The 26,107-nt window shown below is 38.7% G+C and overlaps 3 protein-coding genes across 3 annotated transcripts; 1 reads left to right on the top strand and 2 right to left on the bottom strand.

Annotated features, from left to right (window-relative positions):
* Positions 1-1,856: 1,856 nt before the first annotated feature.
* LOC146160852 (amidophosphoribosyltransferase-like) lies at positions 1,857-4,450 on the bottom strand. Its single transcript, XM_083384389.1, has 2 exons — positions 4,321-4,450; positions 1,857-4,042 (listed from the first exon to the last, which is right to left on the bottom strand). The coding sequence occupies exon 2, from the start codon at positions 4,035-4,037 to the stop codon at positions 2,481-2,483; it is 1,557 nt and encodes a 518-aa protein (XP_083240515.1). The 5' UTR covers positions 4,038-4,042; positions 4,321-4,450; the 3' UTR covers positions 1,857-2,480.
* Positions 4,451-4,944: 494 nt separating this feature from the next.
* LOC146160851 (protein flightless-1 homolog) lies at positions 4,945-23,803 on the top strand. The gene is made up of 28 exons (XM_083385669.1): positions 4,945-5,073; positions 5,156-5,419; positions 5,731-5,816; positions 7,293-7,454; positions 8,550-8,770; positions 9,081-9,139; positions 9,275-9,432; positions 9,695-9,834; positions 10,244-10,348; positions 10,815-10,954; positions 11,345-11,437; positions 11,859-11,975; positions 12,873-13,052; positions 13,554-13,636; positions 14,122-14,280; positions 14,598-14,769; positions 15,180-15,336; positions 16,223-16,362; positions 17,040-17,204; positions 17,714-17,853; positions 18,663-18,756; positions 19,292-19,402; positions 19,496-19,591; positions 20,075-20,188; positions 20,517-20,645; positions 21,073-21,288; positions 22,005-22,070; positions 22,744-23,803. The coding sequence occupies exons 1-28, from the start codon at positions 5,014-5,016 to the stop codon at positions 22,861-22,863; spliced, it is 3,747 nt and encodes a 1,248-aa protein (XP_083241795.1). The 5' UTR covers positions 4,945-5,013; the 3' UTR covers positions 22,864-23,803.
* A 239-nt stretch (positions 23,804-24,042) lies between these two features.
* Positions 24,043-25,637, bottom strand: LOC146160850 (arylamine N-acetyltransferase, pineal gland isozyme NAT-3-like). Its single transcript, XM_083385033.1, has 3 exons — positions 25,308-25,637; positions 24,702-24,900; positions 24,043-24,467 (listed from the first exon to the last, which is right to left on the bottom strand). The coding sequence occupies exons 1-3, from the start codon at positions 25,635-25,637 to the stop codon at positions 24,043-24,045; spliced, it is 954 nt and encodes a 317-aa protein (XP_083241159.1).
* Between the last annotated feature and the right edge of the window lie 470 nt (positions 25,638-26,107).

The following is a 26,107-nucleotide window of genomic DNA, read 5'->3' as shown; positions in this document are numbered from 1 at the left end:
GCGTTCCCGGTTACCAACTTTACTATTGTTGCCGATATGCTTTTGCAAAACAAAAAGTAATAAAACCAGATAATTTGTGATACAGTCCAACACTACAATTGGTAAACAAGCGACAAATGTAAAGAAATGTTAAACTTTGACAACGATTAATTATTGTGGTTATGCTCAAAAATTCAAAAATTAGGATTACGTTGACCCTCCCTGCATGGTTACGCCTATGTCATTAACCGATTTTTGATAAACATTATAAAACCAATAGTAACTTGCGTGGATAACTGTATTTTAAAACTTCAATCTAAAATTCGAAAACAGGTTAAATCGTGGTAGGATTCCGAATGGCAGGGGTGCAAAAAACATGATTGTAGAACTGCATAGCTGAAAATCAGTGGCTGTACAGTGGGAATTTCCGATACTTGACATTTTAATTATTCCGATACCGATACCTGATATAATTGCCAAAAGGTATCGTTAGTCGATCCGATACCAAATGACGTATTTAGTATGCTTAAATGAGCAAACAATAAGTTGCAACATTAGTTCGGTATATCGGATCAGCTTCTCTACCAACCCCATATTGGACGAGTACCGATACTACCGCTTGTGACCGGGTATCGGCTCTGATCCGATCTTATCGGACATCCCTAACCGCAGTTGGATAGCATACCCATATCCTGCTGGAATACTTTTTCTTAGGTGCCTTTTGCGTATAACAATACACAATTTTAGAAAACTTACGCGATACCCCCAATTTTTGTGGATGATACAATGATACATAAACCAGGGACAAATAAAAACGTTAAAATTAGCAAAATGTTGGCATTTCCAGAGGAGTAATTTCAACATTTTGCAAAAATATCCAAATTTACGCCAGAAATATAAGCAACAGCTAATGTTACGGTTTAAACCTCGATTCGTCACGACGCCCATTTTGAGAACCACTGCTGATATGCAACAAAAATGTAATATCTAAGGCAGAGATCAACGACATAATAAAATAAAATACTCAGTAATATTACGATGAAATGAGACCCAAATAAACTCGAATACAACCTAACCGTTCGCCAAAAGTCCTAAAACCATCGATGTTCACAAACACACACACACGCGAGTCTAGAAAGGGTGGCAATATTACAGAATTGTAAACAGAACAATTTCTTGGAAAACGTTTCTATTTTTCCGCCTGTGGCTTATGCTAGTATTACATTAGGATATTAAAAATGACGTCTAAAACGGGTAGATTGGCTGCTTTTTAACATTTTTTTTTCAAAGGCATTTTTGTTTTGCCTACGATCACAATACTTAAAATAGTGTCTTTCGCGTTTATTTTCAAACCCTAAACGTTGGTTCACACCAGACGCGTTTTGCTTCTGGGGTTAGCGTCTGGCGCAAAACGCCAGCGTCGTCCAGTTTACACATAACGCGTTGCTTGCGTTAACTGCAAATTTCCTCGCTTCTAACCCGAAAGCGTCCAAGTTGAAATATTTCAATTTTTCACAACCGAAAGCGTTTTAAAAAAAACATTTTACGTTAACGCCAGACGCGTCTAGTGTGAACCAACCTTCAGACTGTCCAATCAAAGAAGTCCCGGAATAAGTACCCGACGAATCAGCATCACAAGAACTTTTTTTCAGCATATCCTATGCCCGGTAGCAACAGCATATTTATAGGACTGTTAAATATCGTTTAGGAAAACGCAAGTAAAACAGTGCGATAACAAGTGCTGCTAAATACCGGTTACAAAGCATTGTTGTGCATAACGGCAATAAAAACGTTGCAATTTTCATGCGAATTCCTCTCAATGGGTTGTCGAAAAATAAACACATTAAATGCAAATAATAATGAATCAATTTCCAGAACATATTCTCAAGTTTCCACAAAGTGGTTGGCTTAATCATTTTACAGCTCTAACTGCATTAGGCAAGTGTATTTCAAAATTTCTGACGCAAAAGTATCCGCGTAAACAGAAACATATTTAGGGGACGTTTTGATAAAGTTTAATATCTGACTTTATTGGTTAAAAAATATTAAATTTTGATATGTGACACGCAGTGAAAGTACTTATGTAACTAAATGTAACACCGTTCTGTAAGAATTGCTACGCCGCCTGTACAGAAACTGTCTTTATCATTAAGACAACTAACGAAAAACAACTCACTTAAACATAAAAAAAACAGAATGCAAAGTGTTTACCTACGCAAGACAAAAACACTGAAAGAAACAGTAACATATTTCAGTATTTTAAAATGAATGAACCAAGCAGAATTCTTGTAAAACAAAATCATTTTATTGCAGATAAAGCTGAATCAGGCGAATATAATTAACACACTTCACAGTACTGTATCCCCAAAGAGCAATAAAAAATCCTATCGACTAGCCGCTGTTAAAACTGTTGCCATTTACCGAAATACGTATAGTTGTAAGGCCATGAAATGTACAGCGTCGATGTTGTCACGAATTTTTTAGTGTTTTAATGCAAAGCGTTACCAATCCAACGCAACCGGATAATCGCCGTTAAGGCAAGCCACACAATACCCGACGTTGCTGTTGCAGTTTTTGGCATCGTCGGCCATTTCGGAAATTTCCAACTTCGCTAACCCCCCACGTTCGGAGTCGGCGCTCCGCGGCCTGACGGACTTTAACAATCCCTCGACGGACAGGTAAGCCAGCGAATCGGCGCCGACAAACTGTCGTGTCTCTTCCAGGGTCAGCTTGTTGGCGAGCAGCTCGGAGCTGGTGGGAATGTTGATGCCCATGTAGCAGGGATTGCGCACTGGGGGCGAGGCGATGCGCACGTGTACCTCCTTGGCGCCGCCGGCCCGCAGCATTTTGATGATCGATCCCATCGTGTTGCCACGCACGATCGAGTCATCAACAACAACCACGCGTTTACCACGTACGTTGTCCGCGAGTACGCCGAACTTCTTGGCGACAGCGAGCTTTCGCAGACGCGTGCTCGGCTGGATAAAGGTGCGCCCGATGTAGCGGTTCTTGGCGAGCACCTCGTCGTAGGGAATGCCGCTGGCGCGCGCGAACCCGAACGCGGCCGGCGTGGCGCTCTCGGGCACAGTGCTAATGACGTCGGCAACAACGGGCGCCTCGCGCGCAAGCTGCATTCCGCAGCGCCGTCGCACCGAGTAGACCGTTTGGCCCTCGAACGCCGAGTCGGGCCGCGCAAAGTACACATACTCGAAGACGCAGAAAGCCGGTTTCCGTCGCTCTGGTCGCGGCACGACGCCTGTTGACGCAACACCCTGCGACGTAACGCTAACTATCTCGCCCGGCTTGACCTCGCGCACCAGTTCGGCGCCCATCGACTGGAAAACGCACGACTCGGACGACACGACCCATCCTTCGGTGATCGAGTGGCTGTGGTGCGGGAAATCTCCTTCGACGGGCGTCAGCAGCTTGCCGATACAGAGCGGTCGGTTTCCGAAGGGGTCCCGGGCGGCGAACACAGACTCGCCGTGTAGTAGAACGACCGAGTACGCTGTTGGCGTCCGCGACATGAGCTTCTTCAGTCGCCCAGTCCAGTCCGGACCCTCTTCTTCGCCGCTTTCGAGAGGCAAGCACAGCAGCTGCGTGATGAGCTCGCTATCGGAGCCGGTGGAAAGGCCGACGCCGCGGTTTAGAACCTCGCGTCGCAGTGATCGCTTGTTGACCAGCTCGCCGTTGTGTGCGACCGCGATGTGGCCGTGCTGTGTGTCCACCACAAAGGGCTGGCAGTTGGCGATCGACGACGAGCCGTGGGTCGAATAGCGCGTGTGGCCGATTCCCGAACAGCCGTTCAGCTGCAAAAGGGCGTGGGGATTAAACACGTGACTGACCAGGCCCATGCCCTTGTGAGTGCGGAATTTCCCGTCTTCGCTGCACGTCACGATTCCGGCGCTTTCCTGGCCGCGGTGCTGCAGGCCGACCAGGCCCAGCGAGATCACGTTGGCCACGTCAAGGTCGGGGGGTCTCTTGCCCACTGAAACGCACGCAATTACGCCGCATTCATCGTACAACCTGTCCTCAATTTCGCTCATCGTTCTCGACATGCAAACTGAAAATAAAGAACGTTTGCTTTGGTGAACCGGTTTGCACCTTCTGCTGTTCAATTACACTTTATATAACAAATATTTTTCGTTTTACATGTTAAATAACTTTTTTGGCGTGTGGAAAATACGGACAACTTTGCTGTGACCTGTGCAAAATTTTAAATCCCTGTTAAATTTATTAACTCTTATAGTGACTCTATAGTTCAAAACAATAGCATAACACAAATATAATTAACAACATAGTTAGTACCGTTTTAAAAACCTCATCAGTTCGTTAACTTACAATTAAAGGCAGAAATATGTAGTTCTGATTCCTCTCCACCAAAATTATTGACTTCAACGATAAACCACAGCTCTGCCAACTGCCTTTGAAAGCTATTTCTTTCTACTTAACACGTGCCGTTTCGAAAGGCCATCATCTCTGCTTGCTTAAAACGTGATTACAATGCCGTCACAAGCGGCTTTCTTGTACTTCCCCTTTTTTGCGCGAAAGACGGAAACGCTTCAGTGATTTCAAGAGTCATAAAAGTGACGTCATATTGTAAACCATGTCTCTGTCTCTGGTCTCTGCCTATACCAGTCTACTGTCGCTAAATTTGTGTGCTGTTTTTACTTAACGTAATTTCTATATGCTACGGTTTGAAGTTTAGACATCACGTTGTTTTAGGAATTAAGTAACACATTTCAGAACTAGTTGCAGACAGGAAAAGCTTTAACACTTAGACCACATCAAGATAATTAAACAAATCTAGGTTTGTTTGGCTTGAGCGTAGGCAGGTGGAGTTGGTGGATAATATATCGTATTCCTGAATATCCATTTAAACTTTGGTTCTGTTCTGATGTTTTTTGCCTTGAGAATAAGTGTAACTAAATTTATTTGTTAAAAACTTTTGTCACTCACCTTAAGGGCGTCTTATTCACCAACGTCAGTTGTTGCTGTTTAATAAATGGTAAGCGTTTAAAGTGATCCACGAACATGGCAGCTGGAGTGTTGCCATTTGTAAGAGGAGTGGACCTCACCAAATATGACTTCAAGGTTGGTACCTTTTGAATGTATTAAAAAACATTTTTGGCACTGGTCTACAATCTTACTACATTTTCTTCTGTGTTCTTTTTAGGGTGGCCTGTTTCCAGACAGGACCCGCAACATGACAGGTCTGCGATGGCTGAAGCTCGACCACACTAGGATGTGCTACCTGCCTGAAGAACTTGGAGGGCTCAAAAAGTTGGAAGAAGTATCGGTTGCATACAATGAGCTCACATCCCTGCATGGAGATTTGGGGTCGTTGCCTAGGCTTAAGTCAATCAATGCGAGTCACAATCGACTGAAAGATCCCTCAATTCCTTTGGACATATTTGCTTTGGAGGACCTTACAACCTTCGTAATTGAAATTTATTGATTATATATACTTTATGTAGATATTAATACTGTATACAAATGATGTCAATTTCTTCATCAAAATATATTTTTTTAATTTAAAAACAATGCAAAATTTAGATTTGTAAGTGCAATGAAAATGGCACAAAATACATCCAATGTGTGAATAGTTTATATTTCTCCATTCGGAACCAGTTTCTGTTGATTATAATTAAACTCAAACACATACACACATTTATATAAATATATATTTATATATATATATATATATATGTGTGTGTGTGTGTGTTTTCAACCATTATTATATCTTTTTAGGATTTGAGCCACAATCAGTTGACAGCTGTCCCTACTGAACTGGAAAACTGTCGTACTGTTCTGGTTTTAAATCTGGGTCACAATCAGTAAGCTCATATTGTTTTTTGTTGCAAAATAATTTCGCAAATTTTAATATTATTTCTTTGAAGCTATGTTGACAGTTTTATTTATCGATCATTTTAATCAAATAAGTCTTAAACCAAAAAGATTAGAATTGCAATACAATATAGTAATACATTTTATTTAAAAACATTTTACACTATATATTATGTAAACTTATTGCTGTTTATCATAGCTAGTCATACTGCAGCTTCTGGTGACAAGCATTTTCGGCGCGAATTTTTTCGTTTGTTTGGTCATGCCCAAAAACTTAAATGATGTGTTCGTCAAAGGAATGTATCAACCTTGCAACGTTTAGGCGATAAACAAGATTATTAAGAAGTAAATGAATCATCAAAAAGTTGCGCCGCAGACGCAAAATAAAATATGAAATACATATGGGGTATGCTGAAGTACAGCCTGGGGGAGTGGGGGTGCACATGTCTGATTTTCTTACTCTCACAGTGTTACATAGATAAGCTGTTTTAGGGCGAACTCATGTGCACACATGCAGCTTGAAATCAGATTAAATAGCGTGAAAAAATCTTGAAATTGGGAAAAATCTTTTTTTTTTGAATTGGAAGAAATTTTAATAAAAAAAATATCGTTGTGTTATAATCCAAGTTAATAGGAATTGTTTGCCAAATGTAGAGTCACAGTGAAGTGCAACATGCCATGGTATGCATAATACCTGTTGGGTGAATAAATATGCTTTAGAGACATAACCACAGCTAAACGAATATACTTTAAGCCTTAGATGGAACAGCTTGGCCTAGCACATCACTCATTATGCCCATGCGAATGTCATACCTGTCTATTTAACAGGAATGGCGACTATCATGATTGCTTTTTTAACTCAATAAAGAAGTATTTACCAAATCAAGTAAAACTGCAAATACACAACAGTTCTATCGAAATTGTGTACTTTTTAAACTAATAAACAATCTATATGCCAAACTCTGGCTTTTCCCTGCTAAACAATTGATGTGCTTTGTACTTTTTTCAGAATCAAACAAAAAATTATTTCCTGCCAATTTTAGTGCATAATGTTCCTACATATTCAGCATTTAAAAAAAATTGGATTGAATATTGGTATAACAAGCACAGTTTGTTTGGAAAATCGATCTAACAAAAAAAAAAATTAAATTTAAAAAAATAAAATTTTATTTTTTTTTATTTTTTATTTTTTTTAAGCAATTTCTTCGGTTTTTTGTCTGATTCTTCGGCAGACATAGCCACCAAGTCACCAGCTTTCTGCGATACTGCTGCAGCTATATTGTTTCTGAACAAAAAATCAAATTTCCAGAAACCTAATCAATCTTGAATGGTAGTTGCCTATTCTACTTGTATTTTTCTTTAGAAAATGTAAACTTTAAAAAATGTTTACAATGATATTATTTTCCGTGTAAGATAATTTGCACCAAAGATAGATTTACATTTATGTTGTATTTTAATTTTTACAGTATAGATACAATACCCACACAGCTGTTCATCAATCTTACCGAACTGTTACATCTGGATATGAGTCACAACAAACTTGATTCTCTACCTCCACAAATGCGTCGATTGGTGCAACTGAAGACCCTCATTTTAAATGACAATCCACTTGCTCATGCTCAAATGAGGTGCTTTGCCAAACTGATAAGTTTGTAATCAACTATCCTCATAAAATTAATTTAAAATAATTTAGAAAGTATAAAAAATGGACTTATATCTAATACGTTTTTTTTACTTTTTAAGCTGTGTCCCAATATCAAAATTTGCTCCCCTATGTGAATAATATGTTTCATAGTCACAATTTATCAGAATCAATACCAAATTGTTAAAAAATACTTTTGACTATATGGCAATTTTTAAACACGAAAGCTGCACAAAATGTATTCTAAAACAGGTGTTCTTAAACAATTTATCGAACACATACGCCCTCTGAATATTATGTTCAGCATTATATAGGTATCATTTCCAGATAAGTATAGAAACATAGCACAGACAGTGCAAAGAGGTGATTAAATGTAAAACTGGCAAATTATGCAATCTTAATTTGCTGTCTGTGGTTTTCTTCCTAAGGTAAATGAATTTTCTTAGGTGAACAATAGCACCAAAAATTAAGTTGTTTATTATGTCACAATCACGAATTGTACGAAGTTAAGTTGTAGATTTCTAGGTTTAAATTCATCCTAGTTACAAAAAATATGATTCTACGCACAAAACCATAGGTGATAGTGTACTTGGTTTTTGACTAAAAAATTCCTTCAAATGGAAAAAAAGTAAAACGAGAAATAAGATTACAATTTTTTTTAATATAAATAAATAGTAAATTCGCTTCGCAAAAGGTTCCAAGAAATGTTCACTATACAGTTTGTATAGCAAGCATTCTGCAATAATCAGGTCACTGAATACATAAAAGTGGAAAATCAAGATGAATATCACTGAGGGGAATAGATTAATTGATTAGAATAAAAAAATGTGTGTTAGTCATAACTAAAAAGCAGTTTTAAAAGAAAAACATAAAAATATATTCATGTTAGCAAACCACAATAATATGAACTAAAACAATTTTTTTCTAAAAGAGTCCTTCGACCCCCTTGCAAACCCTTTACACCCCCTCAGTTTAAAAAACCCCGATGTAATAGAAACATATATATATATATATATTTAGTTATGAAAATATGTGTATTCCTACTCATGTTTATTTTTTTAAATGGCCTTTAAATGCGCAGACAATTGCCATCTATGTCGGCCCTCACCACTTTGCATCTGCGCAACACCCAGAGAACAGTCACCAACTTTCCATCGAACCTAGACGCACTTAAGTTTCTCGCTGATATTGATTTGTCCTACAATGAGCTCACAAGAGTTCCGGAGTCGATTTACTCACTTTCCACTCTTGAACGATTAAACCTTTCTAACAACGACATTCAAGAACTTTCACTGATCATAGGTAAGTTAAAAGGTCCATATTAATAATTGCTGAAAAATATAACAAGTGTTGCTGCTTATATTTGATTTCAACAATCAACAAACAAATCAAGTGTAAATGTTTTGTTATGTGGAAGACGATTTTGTTTGAACAAGAAATGTATTTGTTTAAAGCAGCCATGTCACATAATTGTGAAGTTGTAAATGGCATTGTCTTAGGCAGTAACTATTAATAAATGTAAGTTCATGGTATAGTATATATATACATATATATATACAATTTTAAATTTAGATACCTTACTTTTTGTAATTAAAACAACCTTTTTTTCCAGACACTTGGACTAAAATGCAAACCCTTAATCTGTCAAACAATCATTTAACATCATTGCCGGTAAGTTGGTATAATATTAACATATTAATCTTTTTAATTAATGAATTTTTGTCATTTGAATATTCAACATATTTTACAGACATTTTTAAAAAGTAGATATAATATTCAATGAAATGCATTATAAATTATTCCTAGACATCGCTGTGTAAATTACAATCACTTCGCCGGCTCTTTATCAATGATAACAGACTTGACTTTGAGGGTATTCCTGCAAGCATAGGCAAGCTTAACAACCTGGAATGCTTTTGTGCATCTGACAACAACTTGGAACTCATTCCAGAGAGCCTTTGCAGGTAGAAATGTGACATTAGTCGTGTAAAAAATATAGCATTTATTCATATTTTGTTTAAGAGCTGTATATTGTTAACTAGTTAAGATAAATTAGTAAGGGTGAAATTTTTACACATTAAGTTAGTTGCAGCCCCTGGTTAACATTTTGTATTGGTTGGTATACGGTGGATCCAAATTTTTTGTTTTCATGATTAAAAGTTTTTACGCTTTGTTTTTACTGTTGTCTGGTTAGAAACCCTTTTCTATCAAACACTTTTTACCAAGGTGCTTAAAGCTACGCAAACTTGTCCTTGCCAACAACAAGCTGGTGACTCTTCCGGACACTGTACATCTTCTGCCCAAACTCGACATCTTAGACGTGTTAGGAAACCCTAATTTAGTGATGCCTCCCAAGCCTGTATTGGGTAAGAAATTACGAAATTGGTCAACCGTAATGTAAAGTATTCTATGAAAACAGGTCTTAGTCGGGAGAATAAATCGGTGAGCTGTAAACCAAATTGAATAAACGTTTGACTTTGACCATACCAGTTCTGTTAAAGGGCTCTACGGTAACCAACGAAAAGGGTTTAGTTGTCCTCACTTTGCTCAAAAAGGTATACAGTTGCCGATAAATCACCCTGAGTAACGATTTAGAACTCTGTTAATTACTAATATCACCTGAAAAATCATGCATTCTTGTGCTCAACCATCGAATTACTTCTGTTAATGTGTTTTAAACGCGCTAATTGTTTTTCTCCTTTATCGTTAGTAATTTTATTTTGTTAATTGTCGTGACGATCAGCTCTCTATGACGCACTGTTGTACTTGTTGCAGTTGACGAATCGCAAACCGACCGCTTGTACAACATCGACTTTTCTCTGAAAAATCAGCTTCGTCTCATAGGCGTGGTGGCGCCAGAGAGCGAGCAGCAATCTGGAAGTGAGTTTTACCTTTTCTTTTTTATACCCTTATGGAGAGATTGAAACCGTACTTTTCCGCTGTCTACAAAAATTCTTTGTAAAAAAGGCCCCGCTCTCTGTGGTTTACCAATTTCCTTGGGGCTCTCTTCTTAATTGCAGAAATTATTGCCTATGGCAGTGTTTCTTAATCAGGTGAATGGTTCATCCCAGGGTGAATAAAATTTTTGCAAGGGTGAACCAACCAACAGGGCTGAATAAGGGTGAACCGCCAGAAATAGATGATAGCTTGCGAGCATGGTGAATATTCCGGGTATTCATTTTGTGCGGTTATATATAGACGAGATAGTTTTATCATATCATAAAACAAGGGTGAATAAAATCTGGAGATAGAAGCTAGCTCGTTTGGGAGCTTGAGCGTCATGAAAGTGACGAGATTTGATTAGTCAATAATATAGTGATTTTATGACGTTTATGTTTTGGCGCAGACACACCGCGGGATCCGGTTGCTCGCCGTTTGCGCATGCGCCGTCGTCGCGAAGCGGAGGACGCCAAAGCCGAGACCGTCCTTAAGGCCATGTCCGACGTCGCTAAGGACAAGAACAAGGCAGACACCAGCTACGAGGATGTAAGTCTACCATGTCAAACGTGCGGTGTCTTTTCTGGGTCAACGAATTGCTGAGAATGATTTTTAAAACTATTTTAACTTGATTTTTGGAAAATATCCGCCTTGGAAATATCGCTTACAAATTGTGTCCTTTCCGCGATACATAAAAATGCATAGTTTAAGTATGTGGCAATGGAAGTTTTTAACAATACCCTACTAAAATGTTCACAATGCCTTTGGTATATTGTAATTCTCAACGCACCAGCGTTAGCTACCTTATCGCATTTACTTAAAAAACGTTGTTTGGAAAAATTAAAGAGGATTTAACATATGTTTTCTATCCATTCGTTGTTTTCTTGTGTTTCAACTTTACACCGGCACATCACAGTGTTTTGTGTTTTATTCATGAAGGAAGAGCACGCTGAAATGGTGAAATCTGGCAAACGCTGGGACGAGTCACTACACAAACCCGACCTAGATTACAGCGAGATCTTCACCGAAGAGGTAAATCGTTATAATACACTAGCTACGCTTGTTAGTGTGTAAAATTCTTGCGCATAAATATGTAAAATTCCAATTTTGTGATATGCTAAGTTCATGTAATTTGCCCCCATAGAGTTATAATGTGGAAAGATTATAAAAGGAAATTTATTATTGTCAATAGTAAACTTTGGTTATGTCCAAAATATTAACTTAAGTAAAAAACACTATGTTACCCGGTTTCTCGTGATTTAAATGGTTGGCTTATTTTGGTAACAGATCAGCACCAATGCCAACCTCGTATAGAAATAGTGTTGATACTGCGAGATAAAACACAACCTCATAGAATCTACTCAAAACTTAACTATAAATAAATAAAAAGGAAAAAGCATTTTATGTGGTGTTCAAAGACGCAATCATATACCGACATATGTTTCCATCACAGGTCGGTCAGTTCCCGGGTCTCACGCTGTGGCAGATCGAAAACTTTTATCCGGTGTGCCTCGACGACTCTTCTTACTTTGGCAAGTTTTACGTCGGCGACTGCTACATTATTCTCAGTGTAAGTTGCTTATTAGCGCTGTGTTCTTCATCTTGCGTATGCTTTTACAACTATACCCTTTTCATGTTACTAATAAAAGTAAACCTAGAACCACATACTTTTTTTAACACATCCAAACAAATCGATTCCCAACTGATTTAATTAGGACAATTATAAAGTTCATAAGTCAAACCTGGTCGTTACTCGTTAGACATAATATTAATTTATTAACCAATCACCACATTTGGCATTACATACTACCTGGTGTATTTGTTTTAAAACTTGTTTACCTTATGAATACTTTTTTATTTGATTAATGGAGGACCCCATCATTTTATTATTTTATTATGTTTTTAAAACATTTAGTTTTTAAATTTGCTATCGCTAGTCGGGCGAGTGTCTACCGATCAGCTATGGCCTGGTCGAAACTACACTGCCAAAAATATCGACACAACGACGTCGCATTTTTGTTCTATGCCAGATTGCTTTTGCAATAATCTAACCTTCCCTACTCTTTCGGTGCGTATAGTTCTCGTATGGCCGATCTCGATTGTTTACAAGACTTGAATGTGAGGACATTTTACCACGTGCGATAGATATTAGACATGCTTTTTAATTGTGTATAGTTGCGCAAGATTGTATCGTTCGCGATTTTCGCAATAGTCGGCTTTCAGTCTATCACTTACAAAAATTGTCGCAAATGTAGTCTAGTAGGTTTGATAACAACAACCCAATTTTATTTTTTTAATTGAAGTCGCATTCGCGAGCGTGGAAGTGCTAAATCGCAACCCGGTTAACGTCTAAACCAGTTCGTTTACTGCTTGTCACCAGCAGCCTAATGATTTATCAAACTTAAAATTATTTTTGGCCCCAGTTCGAGAACAACCGTTTTAACCAAATTGACTTGATTGCGCGCAGACGGAGATGGACGACAGTGGTGCGCTTAAATGGCAGATCTTCTATTGGATCGGCGAGTCGGCCACATTGGACAAGAAGGCGTGCAGCGCAATCCACGCAGTCAACTTGCGCAACATGCTCGGCGCTGACACAAGAAACCTCAGGGAGGAGATGGGAGAAGAGAGCGACGAGTTTCTCAAGGCAAGTTTTTTGGTTTATTCTATTATAAGAGGTTATCGGAACGTTAGTTATAATAAGGTTTCGTCAGGAAAATCATTTAATTGATACAATGCCTGGCAGTAACAGTAAATTAAACATATATGCAAAGCTGTTTTTTTTTAAGATATGTAAATGTTTCTTGTCTACCACATCAGCAAAGCATGTGTTAAATGAAATATGCATTTTTTATTTCAATTTACTTATACTTAGGGCATTTACAGGCAATATCGATGCTCATTGCGATCTTTCGCCATATATTGTGTGAAGTGTAGCTGATTAAACAAACGTTCGGCGTAACGACTATATGCAACAGCTGGGGCCCCAAACAACACTCTGCGATTTTTCTGCGATTTTTTAATTCATTTTATCAAGAGGCAACGCTGACTTTTTTTAACATCGCCACAAGCATGGGTTATAAACGTTAATTCGTCAAAGTCACACCGAAAGACGTTTAAACCAAAGTAACGTCGTTCCTACTTACAGCTCTTCAACAACGATATCGCGTACATCGAAGGTGGAAACGCCAGTGGATTTTACTCGGTCGAGCAAAGAAACTATCCGATCAGGTGAGCAAATATTTTGATCAATTTGTGTCACTTTTAATGCCCCTAACCCGAATTTCTAACTGAAGTGTCGTTCGGTTATGTGTGCGCTTTTTGAAATAAGTTTCAATCAGGGCTACAAAGTCCTTTAAAAACAACCCAAATCCGACTGCTGAGTCCGACTTCGACTTAAGAAATAAACTCAAGACCGACTGCAATCGATTTCCGAGTCCAGCCCCGACAGCATGCACTTAAGTTATTTATAACTCAATTTTGGTGGATATACAGCAATACACTCAAATAGGGTGTTATTTAACTCGCCCACCTACAATTCGTTGTTATAAAAAAGTCTACCTTTACAATTTACATTTTTCGGCCTCATCGGTTTCGAATGTGGTTCCGTACATACGGACGTCGCACTAAGTCCGACTCAAAGAAAAAATAAACCGACTTCGTCCTATTCCCAAAAGCTTTAAACTGATTAAGCCTGACGTTGCGTTGTTTTTTAGACTTTACGGTCTGTACGGTGACCGCACTGTGACGCCCTTCCCCATTCCAATCGAGACTTCTTCTTTAAATCCCCGAGAAGTCCTCATCCTTGACAACGGTATGATGATCTACGTGTGGGTCGGGGGACTCGCTAAGGGAGTCAAGAGATCAAAAGCAAGGTACACTCCACAGTTATGCTATCGAGCATTAAGAGCATACGGTATCTTTTTATAGTATCAATAGAGCCATTTAATATATTGCACTTGTATTTTTATTATTCATATACATCCACAATTTTTTATATTTTTTTAACTTTGTTCATCGGCAATACTATATCTATAACACATTGCACACCTAAACAAATTATAGTTGCCATTTTCTGTACTGTTGTTTTGCACACAACAACAAACATCTTACATTTACAATTCCCATAGCTAAATTCGGTTAGAATTAAAAAAAAACACTCGGAGCGATTTTTACCCCGGCATTTGTTCAGGTTGATCGCGGAAAAGATTAACAAGGACGAGCGAAAAAACCAGGCTGAAATCGTGATGGCTTACCAGGGTTACGAGGAAGGCGACTTCTGGCAGATTTTCGGTGGAATGCCGGACGAGATCTCTCCACACGATGTCACTAAGTACTTGGGTGGAAGGCCATGTCTCTACAAGGTTGGTGATGCCTTGTTTATGAAAGTAACAAAAAGTACCATTCTAAAGCCATACTTTTATTTTTAACTGTCGAATTAAAGTTGTTTCGAAATCACTTGTCTTGAACTAAAATTTTAAGTGAAATAGTCAAATAATTGGTATTGCACTTTGAGTTTCGCTGGATGACTCAAAGTTATTTCGAATCTAAACGAAGTAATGTTGCATTTTTTAACGTTTTTTAATCAAGCTAAATTTTGATGGTCGATTTTTTTTTGAGTTTTAAACAATAATGCTGCCGTACCCTGACTTTTCCTGCATTTTGTCCGATATAACGACAACTATGTAACCTTAGACGAGCATGTGTCGTCCGATACAATCCACAAACCTGCACAAACATGACTAATTTTACGCGGATCTTTTGCTGATTTCAGGTAAACCTTGGAATGGGTTACCTCGAGTTACCCCAGGTCAAGTACCAGCTGCTTACCGAGCACACAGTCAAGCCCCCGATGGACATACCACCCAAGAAGCGACTAGTTCCCACCCTGCTCGAAACTAAGCACGTTTACATCATGGATACTCATTCCGGTAATTTCTGTGGGGAATTTGTAATGAATTTGGATTTTAATTTATTATTTCTAAAATTGACAGTTTTTATGCTTCAATTGAATTGAGGTTGTAAATCTTTGAATTTTAGGTAATTACACATGAAAGCTCGCACGGATTAACCCTTTTGTGTGTCGCTACCACCATACTATAATGCGCATATTCAAATATGCTTTTGGTTAAAAAACACCTAAAAATCGTTTAGAAAAACTGTAAAAAGGTATGAAATAAACAAGCAATATTATTTATTAAACACTCCTTTGATACCAATCTTGGTAAAATGTTACATACAAATAATAATTAATTTGCATTTTGCAACAAATTCGAAAGTTAACCCTTAAATTCGGTTATTTTGTCTGAAAAGACAATTTTGGAATAAAAGACTGAGTAAGCTTGTTCAATAAAAGTTTTATCCTCTTATGAGAAACAAATTATTAAGGTTGGTTCACACTAGACGAGTTTTGCTTCCGGCTGGTTGGCGTCTGGCGTAAAACGGAAGCGTCGTCCAGTTCACACATTAACAAAAAAATTCCATGCTTCTAACGGAAAGCGTTTAACTTGAAATATTTCAACTTTTCGCAACCGAAAGCGTTTTTAGAAAAACGTTTTACGTTTACGCTAGGACGCGTCTAGTGTGAACCAACCTTTGTGCTTTTCTCAAATTGCACTAGACTTTTGTGACAACGCGACATTAACCACTGGTAAAAGCAATATTTAAAGGTATTTATTCCTACAATTTTTTTAATATAATATTGTTAATGTATAACAAACACTATTTTAAACATAATTAACCTAAATCGTCAGCAAACTACAGCCGAATTGTTTCAGTGGCTTCCGTTTTTCAACCGTCTGTCGTATTTTGTCGCAGACGTGTTCGTGTGGGTGGGTCGCAAGTCGCCGCGTCTTGTGCGTGCCGCTGCAATGAAGCTGGCCAACGAAGTGTCGGCCATGATCCACCGGCCCTCCTTCTCCATCGTGTCCAAGCAACTGGAGGGAAACGAATCTGTGGTGAGTGTTGGAAAAGTAAAGCCATCGGGCCTGACTGTTCGGTTAGCGACACACTGAAAAAATCTTAAATATTTCGCAGCACACTTTTAACAGAACAACAATAAGGTCATTTTGCGTGTATGCCTGTTGGTAATACAAATACTCTCTTTTCCGAAATTACAAAAATTTCGCAGCACAATTGACAATCTCTCGACTCTCGAGGCACACTAGTGCTCCGCGACACACAGTTTGGGAATCAATAAGTTAGTGGGTTGCTTTTACCGACTATAAACACGTAAAAACTATACAAGCGAGGCAAGCGTTTTTTTGTTAAAAAATAACAAACTTGGTCGTTGTAAAACATGTACATTAACGTTTAAATTTATCAATCGTAATTTATGTTACACCAGCTGTTTTGAAAAAAAGTTCTATATTGATCCCTAAGGATACCAACATTTTAAACAACTGATTGTAATTTTTAGCTTATTTGATTTAGCCATTCTACATTTGAATTTATTTTTTTCTGTGTAGAAAGTTTTGCGTTTCAAAAATTACCACACTGAAAAATAGCATGCATCCATCCCCTACTTCAAAAAAACACACCTTCCATTCGTGTTAAATCAGTCAACGATTTACCTTGCATCGCTAGGCCACGTTTATATAAAAAAAAAAATGCTTGACCACTTGTCTTCCTGCAGGTGTTCAAGTCTTGGTTTAAAAACTGGTCGGACGTGATTAAGGTGGACTTCACTAAGGCAGCCGAAAAAGTCCACCAAGTCGAAGTGAAGCAAGATAAGCAAGAGAAGAAAATCGACCTCTCCGCAATCTTCCTCCCAAGACAACAGCCAATGCCCGACAACGAGGTAAAATACTGTTTTGAACTAGTATAGTTTGGTTGCTTCTCGACACTGGAGTTTCAAAATCATCAAACGTTAAATTATATTATAGGGAAAACTTTTTTTTATTCTGCCTCCCTTTTCATACCTTCTTTCTTGCAGTTTTTACTCGAATCATTAAAGGATAGTTAAAACACTAATGAATCGAATATCCAGGGTAACTAGGGGCGAAGCTTTTTTTTTGCTAAATTGCATGTTTTTTATGAGATTTACACGTTATAATTGTTGTTTTTTTTGTTTATTCGACCAAATAATAAGGTAATTATTACCACTTCACAATGTCGGAGTTTTTGCCTTACAGTCGGATAATAGTATCGTAATGAAACACGAAGCATCATTGCTTCTGTCATCCTTGGTTTTACAGCCCCGCGACGACAGATAACAATTCCAAACCAACCTGTTCTTACGTAGCACGTTTACGTTTTTTTTGTCCCGGCTGCATTTGATCCCAATGTTTAACCACATTCATTCCGCAGGCTCTTCAGCTGATGGAGGACTGGAACGAAGACCTTGACGTGATGCAGGGATTCGTGCTCGAGGGTCGCAAGTTTGTGTCGCTTCCCAAGGAGGAATTTGGCAAGTTCTACGCCGACGACTGCTACGTGTTTCTCTGCAGGTGACGCGATCTAACCCTTGCTTACTGCTTATTTCATTTTTTAATAGCAACGTTTTAAAATTTGAATATAGGCATTTCAATTTTATCAGTCCAACAGTACCACCGAAATTTATTTGTTGCTAAAGAATATAGGTTAATTAGGATACCAACGGTATTTTTGCTGTCACTGTGCTATAACTACTCGCCCCTTTCTTTGTTTTCACTTTGCACAACACAGGCAAATCTAAATCTAGACGTCCCCATTAGGATATGTGTGTTTAATTTGTTAACCATGCGAATTTCAGCTTTAAAAATATGTTTAAAAATCTTGTTTTGATTTTAAAGATCGCTGACCATATGGTGCCCTGACATTGTACTTGACCTCACTTTATTTGGTACCAAGTAGTGTAGAGACGGTCAACCTGCGGTTTGCTTGCTGTTTCAAGCTGCTCTGGGTCAAAATTTTATAAAAAATTACCCATATAATATTAATGTGGCCCGCTATATTCCGTAGGATATCTCCCACCCCTATTGGAGTGCTTTGAAGCTAACCTTCTTAGTAGTTGCTTGCAAGCAATACTATTTCTGCTTATACCGATGCTATTTTAAAAGATTGTTTTTCGTGGATTGGCTTTAAGATATAAGTCCAACCGTTGTTTATTGTTACTTGCTACCTAGAAAGATATGTGGAAAAAGGTGGGGAAGTAAGGCCTTAGAGCTATTTGTGAACCTTGAATTTAGTGCATTGTTAGGCTTCGCTGTTAATTCGTCGCACGTTCACTAACGTTCAGCGTTATGTTTTTGACCCCGTACTTTTCTTCCTCCCCAAGGTACTGGGCTCCTCCTGAGAACGACGAGGAAGCGCCGGAGGACGAAGATGACGAGCAGATGGACGACATGCAGTGCATCGTTTACTTCTGGCAGGTCAGATTATTATCTGTTTTAGGAAATCTAGCTCCAAATATAGGTTCAGAACACATACATTAAAACTATTTCCGGGAAATTTGTAACACCCTTTGTAATCCGTGTTGAACACGCAGGATTTGATAAAATGGTTTGCTGCTAAATTGTTAGAGAAAATTACCAAAACTTTGGAGCAGCTGGTGACGCAATATGAGTTACCCGCGTCGCCCTTTTTATGGAAATGGTGCTCTACAATGAACGCCACTGCCATAAAATGCATTTAATTGATAAAAAACGAGTGTTTCAATTTCAACCCAATCTGTAATAGCTTTCATTAATCATTGAATATTTCTAATTTTCACAGTAGTGTAGTGGCTTTACAACTGGGAGATCCCCTATTCGGTGGGGATTAAAAAGTGTTCTCCATTTTTCGTTTTGGTTGATTTCTCTAACATAAGTGGTTAGTGTTTACCTTTGCATGCTTTATAAGGATTAGTAATAATTAATAACCGCTACTTTTTTGTTACCTGCGTTGTGACAAGATGTTACGTTGTAGGGCCGAGACGCCAACAACATGGGCTGGTTGACCTTCACGTTCACCTTGCAGAAGAAGTTTGAAGCGCTTTTTCCCGGCAAGCTTGAAGTAGTCAAGATGAAACAGCAGCAGGTACGCTTAATTGGCATGTAAAACCGTTATTGCACTAAAAAGAAAAAATCGATCCAGTCCAGGCGATTTTGACCGGATGTATTTTGTTTTCAGGAGAATCTCAAGTTTCTCTCTCACTTTCACAGAAAATTTGTCATTTCGAACGGCAGTCGCAAGGCTGCGCTGGCGAGACAGGACGGAAGCCACGAGGTGAGGGTAATAATAATTTCGCGCGCGATGTAAAATATTACGCTGGTCGTGAGAACTTTTTGTTAGTTTGCCCTGTGAAACTCGAACAATTAATTTTATGCCGCACAGTTCAAGTCTTATCACGGCCATTGCATTACGTTTAATAATGATTAGGATGGATAAAAAAGGCCTGCCAAATGTTAATATCCAGTCGAGTGCTTAATCAGAATGACATACATATTTGGTCTCCGCCTGTGGGTGTGACTGCAAATAGCGTGCGTTTGTCTTCCGCCTTCGATTTTGTTCGAAGTAAACCTAAAAATAGCCCAAACGTGATTGAGCCTTTGTTACACCATCTTAGCGTGGCAACAAATTGACAGCAGCCCTATTACGGCCTTTACACAAATTGTTTAACTTTTTTATCAACTTGTGTTCTACGTTTTTTCACCCTTCTTCTATAAACTGGGTTAGCACAGTTACGTCAAGTATTCTTGCATTGTCCAGGACCAAACCCAGTTCTACCACATCCGAGCGAACGGCGGAATACTAACAACACGATGTATCGAGATCGAACCTGATCCCAAGCTGCTCAACTCTGAGTTCTGCTACATACTAAAGGTAGACGTTTTTTGTTGTATTCCTAAAGCCAAACGTAAATTCGGGAAAGTGACTTCAAAGAGAAACAAAATATTTTATCTAGTTTGAAAAAAAAACTCATCGCCGCCTTCTCGTAAAACTGCAATAAAATTGGTTTCCTGAATCTAACGCCCGACGAATACAGTTATCTGTCTGACAGTGCTTTCGCGCCAATTTTGTCTCCTAATATTTTTGTGTTTTTCTATACTTTTTTTGCCTAAAATAAATGTGTTTCGTTTCTGTACTTCCAACTTCTTATTATAGGTACACTAAGAGGCAGTTTGACAAATTTCACTATGATTTTTTATAGGTTCCGTTTAACAGCGCCGACTGCCTTGGAATGGTTTATGGCTGGATCGGTCGCGTCGCAAATCCCAACGACGCACGGCTCATGCAGGAGCTCATTTCCTTCATGTACGACGACCAGTACAGCAAACAGGTCAGTAGCTAATTTCCTGCGTCGCAAAAAGTCAGAGGTTTGCGTTTTGGTGTCCAACACAGCGACTTTCAAACTGTGGCGCGGCACAGTATTGTTAGATTTTTGTGTTTGGGGCGAGAACCACTAACTGTCTACTCTAGAAGTTATCTCTCGGAGTTCCAGCCGTTCATAATAACTTTTCAACTGTTTCAACCTATTGCTTTTATTTTAGGCCTGTTGTATCGATTGGCCTATGTTGGACTTTTAAGCGACAAAGTCACCCGTTTATAAAGCAAGCCTACAAAAGCCAAACTTACGAAACTGTCCTAAACCCAGCCCTCCAAAAAATGATTTCGACAGAAAATAGGCGTTGCAGTCCATGGTGTCCGGCAATGTCGCAAAACGCCCCAAATCTCGCGCAGCGTTTAATAAAACGTCCCAATTACAGCTGCTAAACGAGGGCGAAGAACCGGAAAACTTTTTCTGGGTGGGTCTGGGCGAGCGTCCCGATTCATACGACGAGGACGCCAGCTTCCTGCAGCAGGCGCGCCTCTTCCGCTGCTCCAACGAGAAGGGCTTCTTCTCGGTGTCGGAGAAGTGCGCCGACTTCTGCCAGGACGACTTGGCCGACGATGACATCATGGTGCTCGACAACGGCGAATTCGTAAGTTCGCTTGTTGTTTTTTTCGCGTTTTTTTCATAGATAGAGGTGGGAATTCGCGAGGGTACGTGTGGCGCCTCACCGCAGCTCCATTTTTTTGTTGTTGTTGTTGCTTCGTTGATTTTGTCGGAATTTTGTTTATCGCATATTTACCCGCAGCCTGTCGTTGGTCCGCATTCACGTTGTAGCGGTCGCGTTTGTAGAAACAATCTAAATTATGCTAGAGTTTAAAATTGTGAAATATTTTGAAGGTGTAAAGTTTGCTTTGGTGTCTGTTTTTAAATATGAACTTGACTGGACAGATAAATCTAATATAAACCTAATTTTAGAACCGTCATTGTCCATTATGGTCTAACGCAGTTGACCCTTGGTCGTATTTTTGCTGAGTGGTAAACCGTAACTTAACAATAAACGAGAATAAAACAACACATTAACTTTGCAGCAAGGTTGAGAAAACCTTGGTAATTTTTACGGCCCGCCGTGAACTGGCTATTTTATCGTACACAACAAAATTGTATCAAAAAGCTTACCAATAGATCAAAAGTTGGAATCCTAAACAAATTTGAAAAATATAACGTCTGACAAAAAGTTAATATTTTAACAATTATATCAGTTACTTCATTAATAAACGTTCTTCCTGAGTTGTCACGGATTTTAATATTTTTGTTACCGCTTATTACAAGGGAACGCAGTTAACCGTTCCTCGCTTTGCTTTCTAGGTCTACTTATGGGTGGGAACGCAAACCAGTCAAGTGGAAGTCAAACTCGGCCTGAAAACGACATCAGTAAGTTTGTTTGTCTCAGTACCGCAATGTCGGTTAGACATTCATAATACTGGCTGTCTTTTTTAACTGCATTAAGCCACAACAACACTTTGATACAACCGAAGTTAGGTAAACCAGGGGTTCTTAAGTTTTTTTTACCGCGGACCCCTAACATTTTTTTTGGCTTCGCGTGGACCACGGTAGGCAAACAATTTTCAGAGATAATACAAAATAAACTTCATATATTTGTTGATTTTTGTCCAATAAATGCGAAAGTGAAACGGAGTCTAAATAAATTCGGTGCAAAACCGTTTTATTTTTAATTTAACTGATTTCATTGAAAAATTTAACTTTTTGAATAATACACTAATATTTCGATTAGGCCTTCATGGACTCCCTATAACTAATTCACGGACCCCAAGGGGTTCATGGACCCTAGTTTAAGAACCCCTGAAAACCATTTGGACGGTTTAATAGTTAAAAAAAATTATATAATCGTGTAAAAATATAGTATTTATTAATATTGTCTGAATTAAATGTAATAATTTCTCTTAAATAATATAAGACGATCTTAGGACATTACCCATGCACTGTCTTTGAATGTGGAATAACTCTTAAAATGTTGAGTTGTAGCTTGTATTTTGTGAAAATGTTGAGTTGATTGCACTACAAGCTTGTATTGTGTGGTTAATAGGTTTACATCCAGCATCTAAAGAGCAAGGGAATCAAGCGTCGACTAAAGCTGGTGCGCAAGGGAAACGAACCCTGGGAGTTTACTCGCTGCTTTCACGCCTGGAGGCCGTTCACGCGTTGATATATTGATCGTTCACCCTAAAATATTATTGCTGCGATTTAAATCAGTACAGAAATATATGTTATATACATATATATTTACTAAGAGCTCCTTGAAAACGAACTTTACAGTTTATGCATAACAATATAACACAATTCTGCAATAGGAAAAAAATAGTTTATTTTAACTTGTCCGCTAGCTCGCACTTCGTCGCTAGAACTGTTATGTTTCGTTTCGTGAGTGAAGCGGAATGCAGTGCTACTGTAACAGCAGTGTTACATTTGCTGTTTCTCTTCGTTGATTTGAAAGTTTGTTACGTTAGATTTTTTGTGACACAAGCAAAGAATATGATTCGACTGGCGCAAAATTTTTGCGCCATACCTTTTCATGCCAGTGATAATCTTGCGAATTAGTTGCAAACTGAAAAACGAGTTATTTCTTTACAAGTGCTGCTGCTGCTAAACCTCACGAAATACTTCAAAGGTTAACCTTTGGAAAGTTGTCGCAGTTGCGGCATTTTACCCACCGACGTTTAATTTTAGGTTTTTTCAGTAAATCATCTATTCGGTAGCGCATTGCGAGTTGCTGCGGTAATATTTCATAGAACGTGTTCGAATTTCGGATATTTCAGTAAACGTATTTATATTGTTAATCTGAGAAATTATTTATTTACTTTTAAAAGGGGGCTATTACTTGTTACTCTTTTATCGTAAATTCTCGTTGGCCCTGTCGCCATGATTTGTATCAAAATCTCCAGACTTGTTGATGTAGCCCTAATTATAATAATGTAATCCAGATTTTATACGCTTGGCAATGTTATCTGTGTCGCATAATTTAGCTGCGGATCGTTCATGATTCTGTTTGCTTTTTGTTTCTATGGTCTGATGATCTTTCTTGCTTCTTTATATACTGTGATTCTTACTGCTCGAATAAACAAACGTGCACCTTAAAAACAATACAAAGTCATACCACCTTGGTTGAGTTCATGTTAGAATAAATATATAGAATAAAATACATGTGAATTCAGGGGTAAAAGGGGAATAATTTTTTCACCGGGTCGCATAAAAAATTTCAGAGATGACGTCACAAAGTTGTGTCCAACAAAATTATCATTGCTAACTCTAAGTATTGCCATACGCTACATTGGTTATTAAAAGGTGAACATATAGTTTGGTTGACAGAAAATGGCCAAGGTTTTTTTTATGGTTGTTGAACGTTTTTATTCAAGTCAAGCCGGTCGAAGTACTTGATCTTGAAGTCTTGCTGCAGACCAAAAATGTCGGACACGATCCCCGCCACTTGGTCGTCGCTTCGTACTTTGGCGGACGCGATAATGCGATCGGTCATTGAGTCGCTAGGCACCGATATCGACAAGGTTTCGGACACGAGCTTAAAAGACATGCGGTCGTTGTTCAGGAGCATGCGCAGATGGTTGCGCAGGCGACTCTTAGGGTTGTACACTTGAGACTTGTACCCTTCGACGAAGTCCTCCATTTTGTGGGCCAGCGGCGAGAAACGAAAGGCTGGCGTCCAATGTCCCGAGTTTGGGTTGGCGCAATCCGCAGAACAGACACTAGCGATGCCACTCGACAACTCACTGCCTGGTCCTTGCTTCAAAACCTTACCTATCCGAAGAATACCATTAAGATAAAATGTTGGGCATTTACTGCTTGTAGAAAAAAATTGATTTACCAAAGCCCCGCCAATCATTCAATATGTTTTATTTGGTAAAAAGTTAATAATGTTAAGATCCGATTCGTGCCTAACACGCGAAGCTATAGTAAAAAATCTTTAAGAAGGTAAGTTGATAATTGCCATGCGACAATTCCCCCGAACAACCATACTATAAAACTGCTAACCTGTTAGGCTGAGAACAGATTTCTTGTGCCGTTCCACGTAATAGCAATCTGGGTCATCCGGCTCCCTGCGAACCCTGAACACCCCTTTTTGTTGGATTTGTGCACCCGAGTGTTCGATGTCGAGTGGTAATGCATCCGAATAAGCGAGATTGACGACATATCTGACCGCCGACGAGGATTGACAGTCGCGAAAAGTTACCTGATAAGAAAAGTAAAACATTTATTAAGTATAATCGCGAGGCGTATAATTAAGCGAAATACTTAAGACATAACCAAGTACAAATTAAAATAGTATGAGCCACTATTCTTAGCATTGCTTTGCAGTTTCCGAAATATGGTAGAAATCCTTTCTTAGAATCAATCTCAATAAAAATCTAACCTAGTGAACTATTGCATTCGGTGACCCCACCTAATCAAACGGCAAACAAATCAAGGTTGAGAAACACAAAAAATAAAACTATAGAAGTAAAAATAAACATTTCCAATCACAATTGCAGAGGTCTTTAAGCGAGCCAAATTTGTAGATCGAGCGGTATAATTTTAAAATATGGTAAATACGGTTAAAGGGTAATTATACATTTTATTACCGTGTTTCATACCACTTACAAGAAGGGCCATGTGAGTGAATTTGTCACCGAACTTGTTGAGTTCCTTAAAAAAGAAACCGCTCTGGATCATCGTGCACTGGAATCCGAGCTGATTCAGCAGCCAGCAGAAGAGAGAGTTCACCTCGTAGCAGATCCCGCCTCTCTTGCGGCGCACCACGAACTCGAATATGTCCTCCAGACGGAATTCCCTCCTAGGACCTCCGAACACGTCCAGGTTTGTGGAAGGGATATTGCTGCGATGGGTACGGAATAGAAGATCCAAGTTCTCCCGGCTTGGTATCATTGAACCGCCGTAATTGATTCGCTGCAGGTATTCTTCAACGTTCATGGTTTCCTAAACTTGCGTTCCAATTGTGGCAAGGAATCTTAAAAATAAAAAAAACATAGTTTCGAATTTCAATAAACAGTGAAGCTTAACATCGTAAAGTGCGCAGCTGACGTTATTCTTTCAACGTTGCCTAAATATCATTCGACAACATTTTTAAGAATGTGCATTGCGTTGAATTGCACCGATGCTTTAACTTTGCATTTTTTCTCACCCAATTTTGCATCGTGACAAGGCAATAGTTCTTCATCAAAATTGTCATCTTTCTTGATCCATGACAGACTCACAAACACTATAGCAGAAAATCTTTTGCATTTAAGACAGTAAGTGGTGTCGGCAGGGTAAAAACTATAACACGCCTCCTCTTTGGGAGCAAGCGCATTGGTCGTTTTAGCATAGGGGCGTATTCTAAGACTTGCTAAACAGCGATTTGCGCCGGCCGTATAGTGGAATTAAATTATTATAATGTATTT

Source organism: Ascidiella aspersa, chromosome 3, assembly GCF_963924565.1.
Source record: "Ascidiella aspersa chromosome 3, kaAscAspe10.2, whole genome shotgun sequence".
NCBI lineage: Eukaryota > Metazoa > Chordata > Ascidiacea > Phlebobranchia > Ascidiidae > Ascidiella > Ascidiella aspersa.
Note: the sequence above shows the minus strand (reverse complement) of the source record. Positions and strands in the feature narration are given on the sequence as shown.

Bases quoted from the DNA above. Each gene is read 5' to 3' on its own strand.
- LOC146160852 (XM_083384389.1), bottom strand. From the start codon at position 4,037: ATGTCGAGAACGATGAGCGAAATTGAGGACAGGTTGTACGATGAATGC.
- LOC146160851 (XM_083385669.1), top strand. From the start codon at position 5,014: ATGGCAGCTGGAGTGTTGCCATTTGTAAGAGGAGTGGACCTCACCAAA. The intron at 9,835-10,243 runs GTAAGAAATTAC...TACTTGTTGCAG, and splicing joins GCCTCCCAAGCCTGTATTGG to TTGACGAATCGCAAACCGAC. The intron at 13,053-13,553 runs GCAAGTTTTTTG...TCCTACTTACAG, and splicing joins AGAGCGACGAGTTTCTCAAG to CTCTTCAACAACGATATCGC.
- LOC146160850 (XM_083385033.1), bottom strand. From the start codon at position 25,637: ATGAACGTTGAAGAATACCTGCAGCGAATCAATTACGGCGGTTCAATG. The intron at 24,901-25,307 runs GTAAGTGGTATG...TTTTCTTATCAG, and splicing joins TCACTCACATGGCCCTTCTT to GTAACTTTTCGCGACTGTCA. The intron at 24,468-24,701 runs GTTAGCAGTTTT...TTCTTCGGATAG, and splicing joins ATCTGTTCTCAGCCTAACAG to GTAAGGTTTTGAAGCAAGGA.